Source organism: Nothoprocta perdicaria, unplaced genomic scaffold (genome assembly GCF_003342845.1).
Source record: "Nothoprocta perdicaria isolate Ctin4 unplaced genomic scaffold, notPer1 scaffold_244, whole genome shotgun sequence".
In the NCBI taxonomy this organism is placed as follows: Eukaryota; Metazoa; Chordata; class Aves; order Tinamiformes; family Tinamidae; genus Nothoprocta; species Nothoprocta perdicaria.
Genome location: NW_020455471.1, coordinates 96,674 through 113,035, shown reverse-complemented (window position 1 = coordinate 113,035; position 16,362 = coordinate 96,674). Strand labels below are relative to the sequence as shown.

Genomic DNA, 16,362 nt, shown 5'->3' with positions numbered 1-16,362 from the left:
AGAAGAATCAGACCCTGGACTGACAAAATCCAGATCTATAGCCAGAGATTCCAGTTCTCCTTTCCCCTTGTATGACCTTTCTTATGCACACAGACTTCCTGCTAGGAGAGAGATGAACCAAAAGTGCTGCTGCTTCTGAGTCTTTTTGCCAACTCAAGTAATGAAATAAAAGGAAAAGGGATCCCCAGAGCAACATTAATTCTCTGCTTTCAACGGAGAATCAACAGAGAAAGGAGAACAGGAGCTGCTCCACAAAGGAGATGAAAAACACAGACCCTGGGGGGATTTAGGTGTAGAGAGAGGTCAGGCTCGCTGTCTGGCTTCAAGAGATGCAGAGAAAAGGGAAGGCAGGGCTGAAGGGCGAAGTAGGGTTGCAGCATGCTCCTTCCACCTCTACCAAGAGCCACAAACAGGACACACGTGTAGGTGTCAGCCTAATCTCGCCCCCTCCTTTGACTCTGCCTGTATCACGCTCAGGTCCTGTGGCAATCCCATGCTGAAGGGGCAGCCAGTGCTGTGGGAAATGCCTGAGGTGTCCAGGCAGCCCCGTGTCCCAGGAGGAGGACCTCTCTCTTGGCTGGAAAAGCAGCTTCCTCTTACCTGCCTTGGGCTCTCTCTCCCCTGCCGGCACTTCTATGCGACGAGGATTTCTTTCAGCACTTTCTTGTCGTTGACATGCTTGTACTTCTTGTGTTTCCTCTTCTGCGCTGGCAGCCGGCGCGCTCGGTGCCTCTGCGCCGCGGCGGCCGTGGTGAAGGACGGGGGCAGGCCTGCGACAGAGAGGGCAGCGCCGCTGAGGGCCAGGGGCAGCCAGGCCGAGCTGAAACACCGCTCGCCACCCGCTGCCAGCAAGGGGAGCACCCCAAGGCCCTCGTCTTCTTCACGGCACCCGCTGCTCTACCCGGTCTCCACCCTCTCCTTTTTCCCTTGCTGTCCTTCATCCCACCTCTCACTTTCTCCTCCTTCATTTCCCTTGGTTTCAGCCTCTTGCTGGATGGCTGACATCCTGGGAAAGGTTCCTAGGGSTGGTATAAATCAGAAAAGGCCCATGGGATTCACTGGAGCTAAGCAGATTTAAACCAGCGGGGAGTTAATTCCTTCCTTCATAGCCTCTCTTCTCATGCCTCTCCACCCTACCAATGCAAAGATCCTTACGTCTCTGTTTACGCTGTCCTGGCCTGATGTTCCTCGGGGGCTGATGGGCCACTGCTTCGCACCGACACTGCACATGATCCTCCAAAGGCACGACAACTTTTTTAAATACTGGCTTCCTCTGCACGAATTCGATCTTGTTCACCTATTTGGGAGAAAGAGAAGCATCCAAGAGATGAGTACAGCTGTAGCTCCCACTCTGTAAAAGCAATCCGTCTCCCTGTGCCTCTGGCTTTCTTCCTAAAGGGTCAGAAGGCAGTTTCTAGAGCATGGTTCAAATTCAGAGGTGCTGAGCACTGCAGCAACTTCTGCACACACGAGCAGAGCAGCCCTAAACCAGGCAAGTTTGGATGTGACTGGTTCTTTCCCCCATTTCTAACCCGCAGCTGCTTTTGGCGCGGAGCAGGGCAAGTGGTTGACCACATACAGAAAAACGGCGTGAGTGGAATGGGATGTGCTGCAATGGCAGAGACCTGGGGTAATCAGAATTAATTGCCACAGGATCCTAGAGAAAGGGCAAAAACAAAATAATTTGCGCCCGATGTAAGCAAATGCAGCTTCACCAGCTCCACGGAGGCCTGTCTGAATTTGTCTCCAGCTCTTTAATAACTCATGGGGCTGGAGCTCTCAGCTGTGCGTTTCATGGGAAAGGCGGTGCTCTGGAAATTCCCTCGGACTCTCCATCAGTGCTGACTCAGAGGGAAGCTCGCTGCTCCACATCCCACCACAGGRCCCGAGCTTTCTAGGGGGATTCTCCCACTCCCAGCGTGGCCAGGCCCGACCCTGCTTGGCTTATCTAGTAAGACCACAGCCCCTGGAGTGCTCTGGGAGCTATAAATACTCGCTTTGCTGCGAGTCCGGGACTGAATTCCTCTACCCCAGCTGCCCCTAGCAGCATCCCTCGGCTGCTGTTGTTTATCTTTCCTTGAAAGCCCACTCCACACGCTTCAGACCACACGCTGCTCGCTAGACAAACACTTCCAGCCAAACAATAGAGAGACCTCTGTCCTCAAAGAAACCATTTCCAGGTCACTTTTTCTGGCTGGCTTTTGACCTCTCATTTGCTTTTTCCACAAAAACAACTCCTGTTCGTCCGCCCCTGCCAGAGCATTTTTCCCTCATTCAACCTGGCTTTTCTGAGAAAGGAATTTCCTGATATAACAGGCTGTTTGAATGCAACCTCTCCTGGCCAACCTCTGCTTAGGGGAGTCTCTTACAGCTCAGGCACAGGATTAGTAGGGGATGAGTATTATTTTTACCCAAGCTGTCTGGGAGGAAACTGTGAGAAGATCGCCCTTAGCTGACAGGCAGACAGGATCAGAGCAAGGGGTTAGCTGTCTGCCTGCAGCCCGCTGGGTCAGGGCTGAGAAAGAGGAGAAGCTGCTTCAGTGCGTGTCTTGGGAAGGAGCACCTGGGGGACGGAGTACTGGAACTACAGGCCCGCCTCTTCTCGCATCACACCCAGCTCTTGCGGTGAAAGTTCTGGGCTTTCTCCTTTTTCGGTTCTGACACAGAAGACACGGGTGCCCTGAGGCACAGCGAGGGCCCRCGCTGCAGCTGGGGACGGTGCCAGTAGCTCTGCTGCAGGGACAGTCCCCAGCTGCTGGACAGCACCAGCCTGGGGAGCAGCTGGCACAGATGTCACCGCAGCTCCGTGTGGCCAATGCACAGGAYGGGACTGCGGAGAGGTGGCAGGGACAGGGCAGCCAAGGGAGCCCTGCACGTGAGACATGCGAGGGGCTTCTCTTGGGGGGCTGARAGCGCGAGCAGGTTGCTGTGCAAAGGCTGCCCCTTACCTGGACGTGCCGGACGCGGATCTGCGTGGGGCGGCACTGCACGTTGCGGTTGTTGCAGCACCCRGAGCACTGCTGCACCTCCACGCAGGGCGGCCACACCACGAAGTTGGCGTTGGTGCTGTCCACCATCTTGCGGGAGATTTCGAAGACCACCGCCCGCGTCTTGCACTCCGCGAGGACGGCCGGCTCAGCTGCGGCCAGCGCATCTACAGGGGGCCGAGAGAAGGAGGGAGGCTCAAACGGGCTGCGCTGCTGTTACCGACCTTCCTCTGGCAGAGAAAGAGCCTGCACTGCTCTCCCACACAAATCCATGTGCTCTTCCCCTGCTCCCAGACATCCAGCTCCCCCTTGGAACAGAACGGTGCCCTATGCGGGAGCCCCCAGCAAATGATGCTTCTCACTGCAGGGGCAGCCCAAGGCAGGAGATGACACTTCTTTAGGACACGTCAACATCCAAGAGATTGAAACTTGCTCAGCTCTGGACTGCCTCTCCCATATTGCTGGAGTGTAAAACCCAGCTCTGACACGAGGCCCAGACTTTCCTTCCCACCTGTCTACACATCCATGCCCATGTCAGCCTCCACCCCAGCCCACGCATTTCAGAGCTGCGCCTGCGTCCCCCACGGCTGTCTAGGTTAGTGCCCCGAGAGCCCCGGGGTGCAGCRTGCCAGACTCACCTATGCTTCGTCTCCCTCGAGACAGCGCCGCAGGGTTTTGACCGGGCTGGGTTGCATTCAGCTCCACGCTCGAGGTTTCCTCCTCTGCAAAGGGAAGGACATGACCTGATAACACTGCGTAGGTGGGAGAAGGCAGCAGGCACCTGTGCTCCACTGACCAAGACAAGTGCAGAGACCCAGGGTAAACTCATATGTAATGCCCTGTTATGTGGTGCTAGGTGTAAATTCACAGCCGCATAACAGCCATGCTGGGGCACGGAGGCTCTAAGCTTGCAGTTTCAAGCAAATCAAGCCAATATGCCTATTGTGAAAGAGGAGTCTTAACCAGATCTAGCAGAGGAAAACTAGGTCAGAAAAGACACGGCTTTAGATAGGACTGCCTGGAGTAGGAGAAAGTTCAGCTCAGTTGCCTCAGGATATGACAAAGGTGATGCAAAGGCCAAGTGGGACAGGCAGGATGCTCTGTATGTGAGCACCGAGGTGTCCTGCTTGGATAGCTACGGCTCAGGGGAGTTCAGCTGTGGGAGGGTAGGGACAAGGGTGGCAGTGGGGGGCAGGTGGAGGGCTTGGTTTCTGTCTCCCAGATGACTGCTCTGTGTGAGAGCTGGTTTTGTGATAGAAGAACAGGAGAATAAGCTAAAATGATTCCTCCTCCCTGCTACTGCAAGGTAACTGCAGGATCGGGAGGTAGCTCAGTCGGCAGAGGAAGACAGAGCATTTAGCCGAGCTCTGAGAGTTCCCTCCCACTCCACTGCTTTTTCCCATAGGAAGCGCTGAATGGAGAAATGCCCATAATCCCCACGGAGCACTCCAGCACGCAGCCCCTCCGGAGCTCCGGACAATGGCCACGCTCAGGGGTAGCTCCCACCCAGCCCAAGCTCCTTCCTTCTCTGGCCTGCTTTAGTAGCTGAAGGAAGCAGCGTGGACGTCAGCATCGGCAGAACAATTTTCTTTAGGGGAATTTGGGGACAGTGGAAGATCTCTGTTTATCCGAGATGTGCTGGAGCAAGTTCCCATACGTATCGTGTCCCATCCCTCTTCCTCAGTCCCTGCTCAGTGAAGCCTTCGCATAAGGGGAAGCAGGGACTCAGCTTGCTGCTCATCTCAGGCCACCAATGGAGGATTTGAGACATGTGCACAGAGGCTGCATGCACGAGGCACGAATCAGCTGCCTATGCAGTCAACACCCCTGTGAGATGGACAGACGCACTTGAAAGTGGCTGGAGAGATGCTGTTAATTCTAGGACAGCCTTCACCCCACCCTGAGGTGGACACTCAAAACGGGGCAAGGTGCTCTGGAAGGGCCTGTGGTTCTCCTTGGGCTACAGAGCAYGGCTGCATGACTGGCTTGGATGGGCACGTCTGCTTGGCAGGTATCCACAGTTGTGGGCGGTGATGCCTACTCTCCATGCCTAGATCTAGGAGCTGGGTTTAGGAGCGTGTCTAAGATCAGGAGTGCAGTGCCTCAGCTCATCTACCTTCTGGGGCTGCCTAATTTTGGCTTCCTATGCACTCAATGAGAGACAGCACACCAGCCCTACCCAGAGCATGGTGCAGGGAATAGACCTGGCTGCTCTGGGGCTAGTTTTTGCTAATACCTGCATTTGCTAATGCACTAATTCTGCACAGGGCAGATAAATGGTGATGCCCCTCAGTCACCAGCTGAAGCCCGAAGAGCACATATGGAAAAAAAAAAAAAAAAAAAAAAAAAAAGGTTTCAAAGCATTAAAGCATTTGCCTCTGTTTCCCTGACCAGCCTTCCCAAAGACCTGAAGTGAAACCAGTGGCCAGCAAGAGGAGCCCTCTTTATTTAAGCATGAGGATGGTCAGTAAGGGGGACAGAGATGTATCTGTCCCTTAGACACTGGGACAAGACAGACTGTACACATCTCCTTCCCCACCCCTCCATCCTGTGTCGTCTGGAGTTTTATCACGCGAGGGTRGTGGCTGCAAAGCCTAAATCATGGAGAAGAGCAGAAAAATAGCAACAACGGTTGACTAGAAACAGCTCTCCTATTGAAAGCCGCATCCCTCCCTCCCCAGGCTGTCCTGCAGCCCAGGTCAGTGCTGCAGCTGTGGCCAAAGCGGGTCTGGGAGCGGGGGGAGCAGCGCGGGACAAGCCGGAGCGTCTAATTTTGGAAGGTGCCCCATTGTGCGGCTCGTGGACAAGGAGGAGGGTGCTGGGGAGGGCAGGGAGCGGCCGTGGTGGTGGTGGGGAGCCCGTCRTCGCCTCTTTCTGAGGCAAACAATAGCTGAACACAGCTGGTGCCCTCCCCCTCGCGTCCCCCCCCTGCCCCTCCAGGGCCGTTTTGAAAGGCAGCGGGAATGCTTTTGAGACCGCGCCAGTGGTTGGACTGGCATAGGAAACAAAAGCAGGAAATTCTGTTCCCCCGTAGATAGTGTCTCGGCAAGGATTACAAAGCTCCAAACAGACAAAACACAAGAGAGAAGGCGAGCTGGGGGGGCCGGCGGACGACGGGCGGGAGCGCAGTTAGAATAGAATGGAATTCGCTCTGAAGAGAGCGTTTATAAATAAATTCCTGGGCCAGCCCGGCCGCCGCGGCGCGTGCTCCGGTTCCCACACGTGCCGACCCCTCGACGCTTCGGCGTTCCCGCTGCTCCCGCTGCTCCCGCTGCTCCTGTGCGCAGCCCTGGGGCGCTGCAGCCCCCGGAGCTCCTCTCCGCGCAGCAGGGCAAGCGCTGCTGCCTGCTCCGCTGCTCCGGGGCTGGAGCCTCCGGGAAGCCGGCGTCTTTCCTGCATGCTGAACCAGAGAACTCGCTCGGTCCTTTTCTCCTCTGCTTCCAGCCCCCATTTTTCCACCTCCCACCTCATCCTTGGCCAACTCAAGCCCAGCTGCTTGAGCATCTCCCCGGTGAAAACCACTGGTCCCATTTGCAAGGACTCACCTTGCCCAGCTCTTACTGCTTTTGTGAGCCAGCATCCCTCCGCAGACCAGGCAAGGCGAGTGCAAAAGGGAATTTAGCTGCCTAACTCCCATATGTTCGGGCAGGCTACGTGTGTAAATACTCATGTGTTGGCACCTGAACGGTTCCTGTTATTTACAGTGGGGCCTGCGGGCAGTGCATCTACTGAGGGATGGAATAAACCTTCCAACTCCTAAAAGAGTCAAGAGAAAAAAAAAAAAAAAAAAAAAAAAAAAGGAGTGTTTGGTGAAGAGGAGATTTACCTACGGAGTCTATCTGCAGGGCACGCTGGAGGTCGCTGATGGAGCGCACCGAGCTGCTGCCCAGAATCTCATAAATGTCTTCAGGTATGGGGTCCCCCTGCCAGATGACAAAACAGAAGAACAAAACAAGCGTTAGAGGGGCGATGTGCAGACCCCGCGTCCTGGAGCAGGGCAGGGGGACGGAGGCAGCAGGGGGGCAAGTGTGCCAGAACCGCTGCGACACCGGAGAGACGTGCCCTTGTGCAAGCACAAGCCAGAAACCTGGACAAACCCGAGGGAGGCCGCCCRCTCCCTCTCCCAGAGCGACAGGCAGCCTGAAAAGGCAAGAAAAGGCACCAGTTCCAGGGCTACACCCTGCAGCCCTGGGCCCTACACAAACAGACAGCGAGGTTTCCTTCTGYGCTGCTGTATGACTTCTCCAGGTGGCCCCTCATTCCTGCTGCCGGCAGTACAGGCATTTTAGCAGACTTCCCTTCCACTATCAGATAAAACCTTCCTAATATTTCCCTCTGTTACGAAACTCCCTCGCGGGCTTTGTCAGATACCGTGTGCGTGCGCGTGTGCTTTCAAACCACAGCCGCCCAATAATATGCATCATTTGCATACTGTTTTTTCCTATTAAAAATTTAAAAACAAGGGGGAAAAGGAAGATTGACCTTTGCAGCCGAGTCTGCTGCTTCAGCACGAGCCTGTCACAAATGCTGCAGAGAACGTGGGAAAGGGTGTCTGGGGCACTAGGATGAGTTGCTGCTGTGGATGGGGAAAAAAAATGGAGTTTGGATATCACTGGAAGTCAGTGCCAAGAAAACTCCTTRAGCAACCAGGTTTAAAAGCGCTGAATGACGGGTCAGACTCAGGGTGTGCGTGGGCAGGTGCAACGCTATCACTCTCCAGGTAATTTCACCCTGATAGCAACACTGCGCTGGTCCCAGTGACAGCACGCAGGGAGACTCCAAAGGAGGAATGCGGGAAACCCAGCCCTGGGTAAAACACGCTTCTGAAAGATGAGAAGAGCTGGAAGRAAGCGCTGGCCGTGTTTGAGTAGCTCCTCGCTGTCTTCATTCAGGGCTGCTCATGTGGAAAAGCTGCTCTTTCAGCTGGGTGCTGGATGCCATCTGAGCTGCAGCCCTACCCCGTGCCCCGTAACCGAGAGGAGAATTTCCCTTGTGCGTTTAGGAAATGTAGGGATTTGCATGGGGGGAGTTATGGGCAGTTGGTGGCACGTGTGTGGTCCCTCTCCTTTAGAGCTCTTYGTTTCCTGCGCGTGTTCAGGGCAGAATATTTCCCTTCAGCAGAGGAGAAAAACTGCAGGTAGGTGGCCTTCAAACCCTGAGTGCTTTAGCCCCAAATTTGCAGCAACTTTTGTATGGGTGCTGGGTGCCAGGACCTTCTCGCCATCCCTTGGTTACCCTTCACCTCTACGAAGGCGAAAAGAGGAGAGGTGCCTCCTCCTCAGTGCACCCTCCCAAGCAACAACTTTACCTGGGAATTGCTGGCTGGAGGCTTCTGCAGCCCATGTTATGGGGCAGAAAACCTCCCGGGGTAAATGCAGAGCAGATAAAATTAATGCCCTAATACTCCACAGCCCAACTGCCCAGGGACCTTGCCCTCAGGCCCTGCTTAACAAGGAGAGGCAGCGCAAGGTATCCTGTGCCCAACCCACTTCGCTCCACGTCCCTGTTGCTGTAGCATCTCACCGCAGACACGAACAAGAGCAGATTTTAGATCCCCAGCCATTACTTGCTCAGCCTGTGAGGCTGCCAGCAGGGAACCAGCTTCACTGACGGAGGAACAGGGAGAAATAGGCTCACATAATTAAGAGACCACTGAAGAGCTGCGAAATGAAGACGCCTTCTGATGACTTCTCCACCGGGAGCTGGAGCAGGACCAGCAGCCCAGTGCTGGGAGCCTCTGCRGCACTTCCCTGCCTCGTGCCACTCACGGCAGCTTCGGGAAGAGGGGGCATTTGCAATTCCAAGTGCTTGCAGCCACAGCTCCGCAGCGGGCGCCGAACTGAAGGCTTTTTAATGTTTGCACCTGTCAGCCAAGTGCATCCATGTGCGAGCACGGCTCTGCACAGATGCCCCTGCTCCTTCCTGACACTTAATATGTGTAGGAAATGGAGCTTTATTTTAAACTCTGGCACTTGGGGAAGGGAGAGAGTGGGCAGGTGTTACGGTGACTTTGGAGGCAGGCTGGGAGGTGTCACCTTGCCAAGGGAGAAGGGGGAACCGATAGGAATCAGGGACTGCAAACGCACGCCCTGAGTTGCTGCCGCACTGGGGACTGGCTGCAGGAACAAGCTCCGCTCCCTGCTCAAAGCAGGAGTGTTAGGTGCCATTTTCTCCCTGCCGCAGATACTACCAGCCTGGCTATGGCGTATCACCGGCCCACGTAGCTCACAATCCTAGCTTCCTACCCAGGGTTTGAGAGGCAGCTCTGCCAGGGACAACCGCAAGCCCATGGAGGTCCGCGCTTTGCCCTGCAGCTGCAGGTCTGTGCCCGAGCGTGCCCCGGGAGCAGGATATGTGAGCGACGTGGCTGGAAGGGGCCCAGAAAGCCAAGACCCCCGACCCGCCTCCCCCCGGTGCTGCAGGGTCGGRAGGTAGAGCAGAATGGAGGAGACAGCGGGGTCCCCGGCGGAGCAAGCCGGGCGGCTGGCGCTCTTCCTGCTCGGCAGCTCTTARGGAGCTGTTTGTCTAGCACAGGTTAACAGCCTCCCTTTTAACCGCGCGCGCACGCGGCGGATCAAAGGCGACTTTTGTCTCAATGGACTCCTGGCTGGCTGTCAAGTGCCCCGAGGCCTGGCCTCCTCTTGCTGCAAGGCCACCGAATTCCTAGAAGAAAGCGAGTTTGTTCTTCGCTCCCGCTCGGCGGGGCCTGGCTCCCACTCTGCCTGCCAGGCCGGGGCAGGTTCCTCCTCTCCGCTCCTGCTGATGGCTGGAGGCTCAGGCCCTGCCTGCCCGCGGCCGCTCCGTGCTGCCAGCGGGGCCTCCTCCCGCTTCTCCTCCGTCCTCCCGGCCCTCAGCGCAAAWCAGGGCACGTGACACGGCAGCTGCCACGCAGCCCGGTGATGTCCCAAGAAGTCACATCCTTCCACTGCCCCTCTGCACGCATGCACACATGCTGCGGTCAGCATCAGCCCCATCCCAAACCCCACTTCCCATTTGCGCCCGGAGCCTCCCACCGAGGTGTAGCGTTGAGCACCACGAAGGGACGGTGCAAAGCTCGGCGCTGAGGCGGGCACTCTGGCTGTCTGCAGGTAGGAAGGGAGGCAGGAAGGCTGCAGAGGCCACKTGCCTGCCCTGGCGTTGGGTACATCCTAGGAATGGCCATACTTGGTCTTGGGAAGGTCTTGGCTTCCTTCCCAAGGCCTGATTCTCCACGTCCCTATGGGATGCTAGAAGTTCCCCTGGAGATCAGCCTTTGCCAGAGTGGCATGGGGAATACGCTGGGCCACTCTCCTGTCCTCCTTCCAGTTACTCATATTCCAAAGACTACAGAGTTTACTAGAGCGCGCGTTGCACTTGGTAGCACAACAGGTAAAGAGGAGGATGGAGCAAAGGCTGAAAGTGGGAGGAATGGGAGACCCTGCGGGCTGAAGAAATCCACCAAGGACATTCCAAAAGTGAGGACTTCTCCCATCCTCTTTCCTGGGATGGCATGTGCCATTGCACTCAAAGAGTCACAGGGTAGCCCGTCTGGTCTAAGGCAGGGGAGCACCAACCCATCTGCTTCTCTGCTCAGGAAAGGGGGACTTTCTTGAGACTCACTGAGGGAATCTGAGCAGCAGGCTCACAAGTTATTAGGCTGGCAAAAAAAGAAAGAAAAAAGAAATCAAAATATTTTCTTTCTCCCTCTCAAGCTCACGTGAGGATCCTGAAGGGAGTCTCCACAGCATTCCCTGGCAGAGAACAAAACGGCAGAACCCAGTGCTGTCCAAATTCACCCCAGAAACACTTGCACCCTTGGCACAGCGTGTTAGCCCTTCCAGCATAGACGCTGATATCCACCTGCCGGAGTCACATACCTGCCTCTGCCCTCACGAGAGAAAACCCTCCCCAGGAGGGTCCCTTCTGCAGGGGACATGGGACAAGGGCTCACATTTTGCTTCCCTAAAGCCATCAAACTTCTGTTGCATCTCGCCAGGGTTTCTACTCACCCTTTTCCCATTTCAAGGGGGAACTTCACTGCTCCGCCCTGCTCCACAACACACCCCCACGCAGCTCCCCCGCAAAAGTTAGAGGTATTTTCCCCTGGGCTTCTTGGAAATGGCACAGGAACCACTGTCATTCTCTCCTGCTGCTTCACACCAGCTGATAGTGAGAGATAGGMACGCACAAGTTGCCCTGCTCCTTCCATGAGCTCACGCCAGACATGTCACCCATCCTGTAACAGCTGTCCTGGCTTCCATTTTGCTTTTATTCATGTCCCAACCTCAAGCTAGGAGGATTTAGGAAGAGTCCTGGGGCCTTCTACCAGGAAGAGGCAAACCGGAGCCGGGCCAAGGTTATAAGCTAGCACCCAGCCGCACCCCATTCCTTGGGAATTCCAAAAACCCCTGCCAATAGGATCTTACCCAAGCAAAACCACGCCTGGCTCAGCCCATCTCTGTAAATGTTGCAAGGCAACTATTAGAGCCCTCAGGTGAAATGCAAACCAGCTAGCATCCCTGCTTCCCAGCTGGCAAATACCTGCCCCGCGCCATGCACGTCCCGGTCCCGCCCGCTGGAAGAGCTCCAGGGCCCTCCAGCTCCGCATGGGTGTGATCGAAGGGACTGAGAAGCCTCCATCTCACACTCCGATCTCTGCTGATGAGGCAGCAGCTCATGTTCAGGGGGCACTCTCCAGCAGGTCGGAGGAGATGCAAGCCCTGTGCAGCGGATGCTTTATTATTATGCTCCTTATTATTAGGGAGCTGGTAAGTGTGGCACTGTACACGTTTGCTGCAGAGGTGGAAGCCCTGCCCTCGAGGTAGATTTGGGGACTGGCTGCAGGCAGGAGCATCTACTCAAGCAGAAACTTTCTTGGCTCTCTGGTCATAAAATGATAAATGTCACCATTCCTCCAGGAACCTGGGGCCGGAGCCAGAATTCCCAAACTCTAAGCCCGCTAGACAGTGATAAAGCTGTGCAGTGTTTTCACGTGGTTATGGCGAGGAATATCAGCCCCTGGGATTAAACACTTGCACCTTCAGCCTGTCCTAGTGTTTCATCTTGCATGGGAGAGGGAGATCCAAGTCACCTACAGAAGAAATAACCATGTTCTGCCTAAAACAAACACCGCCCCGGAGGAGCCCACAGCTCCAACTGCTTCCTTCTGTGGCTTGGGCAAGGGCAAAATGGACCCATAGGGAGGTGATGGGATGCTTTGTACCCATCCCCTTCCCTGACGTCCACAAGAGGGATTGCCTAAAAATAAGGAAGCAAGAGAGAGGAATGATGCAAAGTGAGGGGGCTGTTGGTGGAAGGGTATCTCCTGCCTCCAACAACCCCCAAGCTGGAGGTTTAGCCCATGGTTTTGTCACATTGGGTAGAATTGAAGTGGGAATGGGAGCTTTGTGGGTGGATGCTAGGAGCTTCCTGATCCCCTCCAATTTGCATGGAGTCAAATGATGAAATATGACAGCAGAGGCCGAAGGATCTGGGGACCCAGAGCGCCTTTTCCTAGCCCACTATTCTGGGGGAGGGGAACAGCAGGAAAACCAGCTCCAGCCTGTGGATGGAAAAGAGGCTTTGCTTTCCCCGTGGCGAAGCCGAGGGCTGCTCTACATTTATTAGTCAAATGTAGCACCTGACCCCCATCCTGTGCCCTGCTTCCTCCTCAGCAGCATGTGTGGGAGGGGTGCAGGGGGGGCAGCATGACACGTTTGCGTGACTCTGTGTAAGCGCGGCACAGATAACCATCTCCAGCCTCTTTCTGCGGCCCCAGCTACAAGCACACCCCGCCGAAGAACCCACATGCTGGTGTCCCGGGCCCGTGCCAAGCCTCCCCGCCTCGGGCAGCACACCATTCGTGCACACTCGACTCGGGACTCGTGAGGCGGCAGCGCGGCCGCGGCGGCGCCGAGCTGCGAGGCGGTGCTGCGCRCGGGACACGCGGCGCGCGCCCGGGCGAGGCGGGAGCGGGCGGGCGGCTCCGCGGGGCCGGCGCTTGACGCGGTGCCTCTGGGGACCGCGTCGAGCTGCGAGGATCACTGAGGGGCTCCATGYGCTCCCCGGGCTTGGCAAGGAGGGCCAGCACCCTCCTCCATGCCGCAAGCCAGGGCGGCTCCAGCCAGGTGTCCCCTCCCCTTGCGCCTCACTCCAGCCTGGGGGCTATATATTTGTATTTAGAGCCGTATGTATGCTTTCTATGGTGAAGACGGGGAAATATATATATATATATATATATATATATATATATATATATATATATTGCAACAGTTGTTTTCTGCCGCCTGGAGACACAGCCTTTGTATCCCCCGGGGGAGGTTCCTGCTCTCTTTACATATGTATCGCAGCAATAAAAAACAAGCCGCCCTCCCTCCCTCCTTCTCCTTTTCTCAACCGTGCCCGAGGGCTGCAGCGACAGCGGCCGCCTCCGCCCCCAGCTCCCAGTGCCTGCAGCTSCGGCCCCGGGTCCCAGCCATTGCCTGGGCACCCAAGGGCAAGCCCCGGCGCCCTGGGGCGCATGAAGCCCTCCTATCCAGAGGGGATCCCGGTGGGTGGCACCTGCCCCGGGGCGGAGGGCTGGTGAGAGAGCAGTGCCAGTGGCCACGAGGGTGTCCCCGGGTCCGGCCGTCGCCAACGTGCAGCCCYGTTCGGCTCCCTCGTGGCCACCGTGGGGCTGCAGGAGAGCCCCTTCCTCCTCTCCCTTTCCCTCCCCTTCCCTCCGGAGCCGCGAGGCACCTTTGCCCGCGTCCCCCCGCTCACCTCAAGGCGGGCCAGGGGCAGGTAGAGGATGAGGGCGAAGAGCACGCCGAGATCCATGGCGAYGTCGAGGCGCGGCGGCCGCAGGCACATGGACGGCGAGCGGCGGCAGCGGRGCGCCTCGCTCTCCGGAGCCCGGCCTCAGGCACCCAGGGCTGGGCGCGCGCCCATGACCCGCTGCGGGCGCCGCGGCGGGCACAGCTGCCCGTGGGCAAGGAGCCGGGCGGGGAAGCGGGGCCGGGGGGCTGGTCCGTGTCTCCGCAGTGTCAAAAGCCAGCGGGAATGCCGGGGGGAACGGTCAGGGCGGAGGAGTGCGGCGCGCCAGAATTAGGTGCATCCAGGGTCCGTGCGCCTCTCGCCGCGAGAAGGGTGTCGGTAGCTCCTGTGTCAGGTGGTCCACATGCTACCGCTCTGCCAGGTTCTCTTCTTTCAAACGCAATCGTTCGCAAACAGGGACTTGCGACTCAGTGTTCTTAGGAAGCAAAAATGCACAAAATTWAAAAAAAAGAAAAAAAGCTTCCAAAGTTTTGTACGAAATCCAAAAATAAAATCTTTTCCCTTAATGTTTCCTTTGTAAAATGCTCTTTTTCTTCCTCAAGTCTTTTTTCTTGCTTTTTATTCTACGAAGAAAAAAAAAAAGTTGGTACTGTAAATGGAATATCTTCCCCTTACATTAAATTGTGGCTTTGGTGCCTTTTCTTGCAAAACGTTGGCAGTCTGCTCTCATGTGAGGCTGGCTTTGGTTTTTGGAGACAGGTGAGAGCAAACGTCTTTGCTCTGGCCGCTCTGTGGATGTGTGTGTGTGTGCGCTGAGTCTTGACAAGTCTCAGGGCTGAGCTGCTGCTGCTGCTGCTGCTGCTGCTGCCGCCGCCTCCCGTGCTCTGTTGCAACAAGAAGGAAAAAAAAAGAAGGAAAAAAAAAAAAGGTAAAAATTAATGGGAGGAGAGAGAGCTGATGGGTCTTTATTTTAGCCTGCGAGCTGAGAGAGAGACTAAACTGGCACTTTGGGCTGTTCCTTTTTTAAAGGAGCAGAGATGGGTGGAGCATAATTTGCCATCCTCCTCCTGGCTGGGTATCAAGGCAAAAAAAAAGAAGCTAGTAAGGGAGTACGGAGCCTCTGCTGATAAAATAAAAGTGTMTTAATTAAAATGAGTGATTAATTAAAAATGTCAAATGCTATAATAACCCGTATGATGTTGCTTAAATATCACATGAAGTGTGGGGAGATAAATTCCTTCCTCCCTAGCGAAAGATAAGAAGAGAGGAGTTCCCGGTGCAGTAGTTTGTTATTTTTTTGGCCCCCGTCTTGAGCCTGTTTTTCTAAGCTCAACATGTGCTCTCCCCTGCCCTGCTGCAGCGCTTGCTCTGAGTGGAGATACGGGTTTAATATCTTACATCTCTTTGTGAGCAGGAAAAATAAAAATAAAAGCCAGGGAAACGTAAACCTTGCTGCAAGACAACCCAGTGCTGCTTGTGGCGCTGCGAGTTATTTTGCCGCGCGATAATCTCCGCAAAGCAATAAACATCTGAAGGGAAATTAAGCAAGCAGCTATTTTGCTGGGGGCGGGGGGACGGYGAGGCGAGGGCGGCTAACAGGTGAGTTCAAGAAGGAGTCACATCCTCTTGACAAAACCCGCGCACGCCCTCTCACGTAGGGCGAGCGGAGCTGGGCTGCAGCTGCACGCTTGCACGGCACCTCCGGGGGGGTCTCTGCAGCAGCCCCCTGCACGGCGGCGCCTTCCTGCAGCGCCGTGCGCCGCACGCTGCCGCTCCGGCTCCCCTGCTGCACACACGCGCGGCGCTCGTGCCAGCGCCCGCACGCCGAGCTCCGTGCCAGCGCTCCCGCTCGCACGTCCCCAGGCGCCCATGTGTTCGTTCTCCTGCGCTCTCTGCCTTGCTCGCAGCTCACAGCCGCCCGCGTGCCGGCGGCCCGCGTGCCGGCGGCCCGCTTGGGCTCTCCGGGCGCTCGGAAGGCTCGTGCACCCGGGGTGCTCTTAAACGCACACTCTAGCACCAGCGTGCATATATGTACCGCGCAAAGCGCCCGGGCACGAGGAGGAGCTGCCAGAACGGCGCAGCAAACAGCCTGCTAAATGTCCGCTCTGCAGCAGGGATCTCACAGTACTTCCCAGGGCTGTCAAGGACCCCTCCTGGGCCTGACTTTTGTCTCAGGGATGTGGATACTGGTCACAGAGCACATGCACACAAGCGGAAAGGGAAGCCCTCCATAGCCCTCCCTCTCGCAATGTCTTCTGCTCCTCCCACCAGGGAGATGGGCAACTCAAGCACAAAATGGCAGGCACTACACAAGGTGGTGGGGCAAGATGCTTTTGGGTAGATATCACCCTCAATTCCCTCTGGCCCAGAAGAAGAGAGGTGCAGATTTCCCACTGCTGGAGAGTTTATTAGAGCCCTGTCCTTTCGATGTGCACAAATAGAGTGGTAAGGAGTGTCATGGATGTCCCTTGACCCAAGCCTGAAGCGTCTACGTCACGGTGTCAGAGCTCCAGTGGGAGGAAGCAGTAATGCAACATTACCTTAGCTCTGCTCCCCCTGCCATAGAGTACCGGAGACCTTAGCAGGACTTCACCTTAGACACTCCAGCTGTGCTAGTCCTGTCCCACCCCAAATACCTCCA

The 16,362-nt window shown here is 56.2% G+C and overlaps 1 protein-coding gene across 1 annotated transcript; it reads right to left on the bottom strand.

Moving 5' to 3' along the window:
- Positions 1-600: 600 nt before the first annotated feature.
- On the bottom strand, positions 601-13,846 carry PDGFB (platelet derived growth factor subunit B). The gene is made up of 6 exons (XM_026039886.1): positions 13,728-13,846; positions 6,814-6,910; positions 3,626-3,709; positions 2,949-3,154; positions 1,156-1,297; positions 601-770 (listed from the first exon to the last, which is right to left on the bottom strand). The coding sequence occupies exons 1-6, from the start codon at positions 13,815-13,817 to the stop codon at positions 634-636; spliced, it is 756 nt and encodes a 251-aa protein (XP_025895671.1). The 5' UTR covers positions 13,818-13,846; the 3' UTR covers positions 601-633.
- Between the last annotated feature and the right edge of the window lie 2,516 nt (positions 13,847-16,362).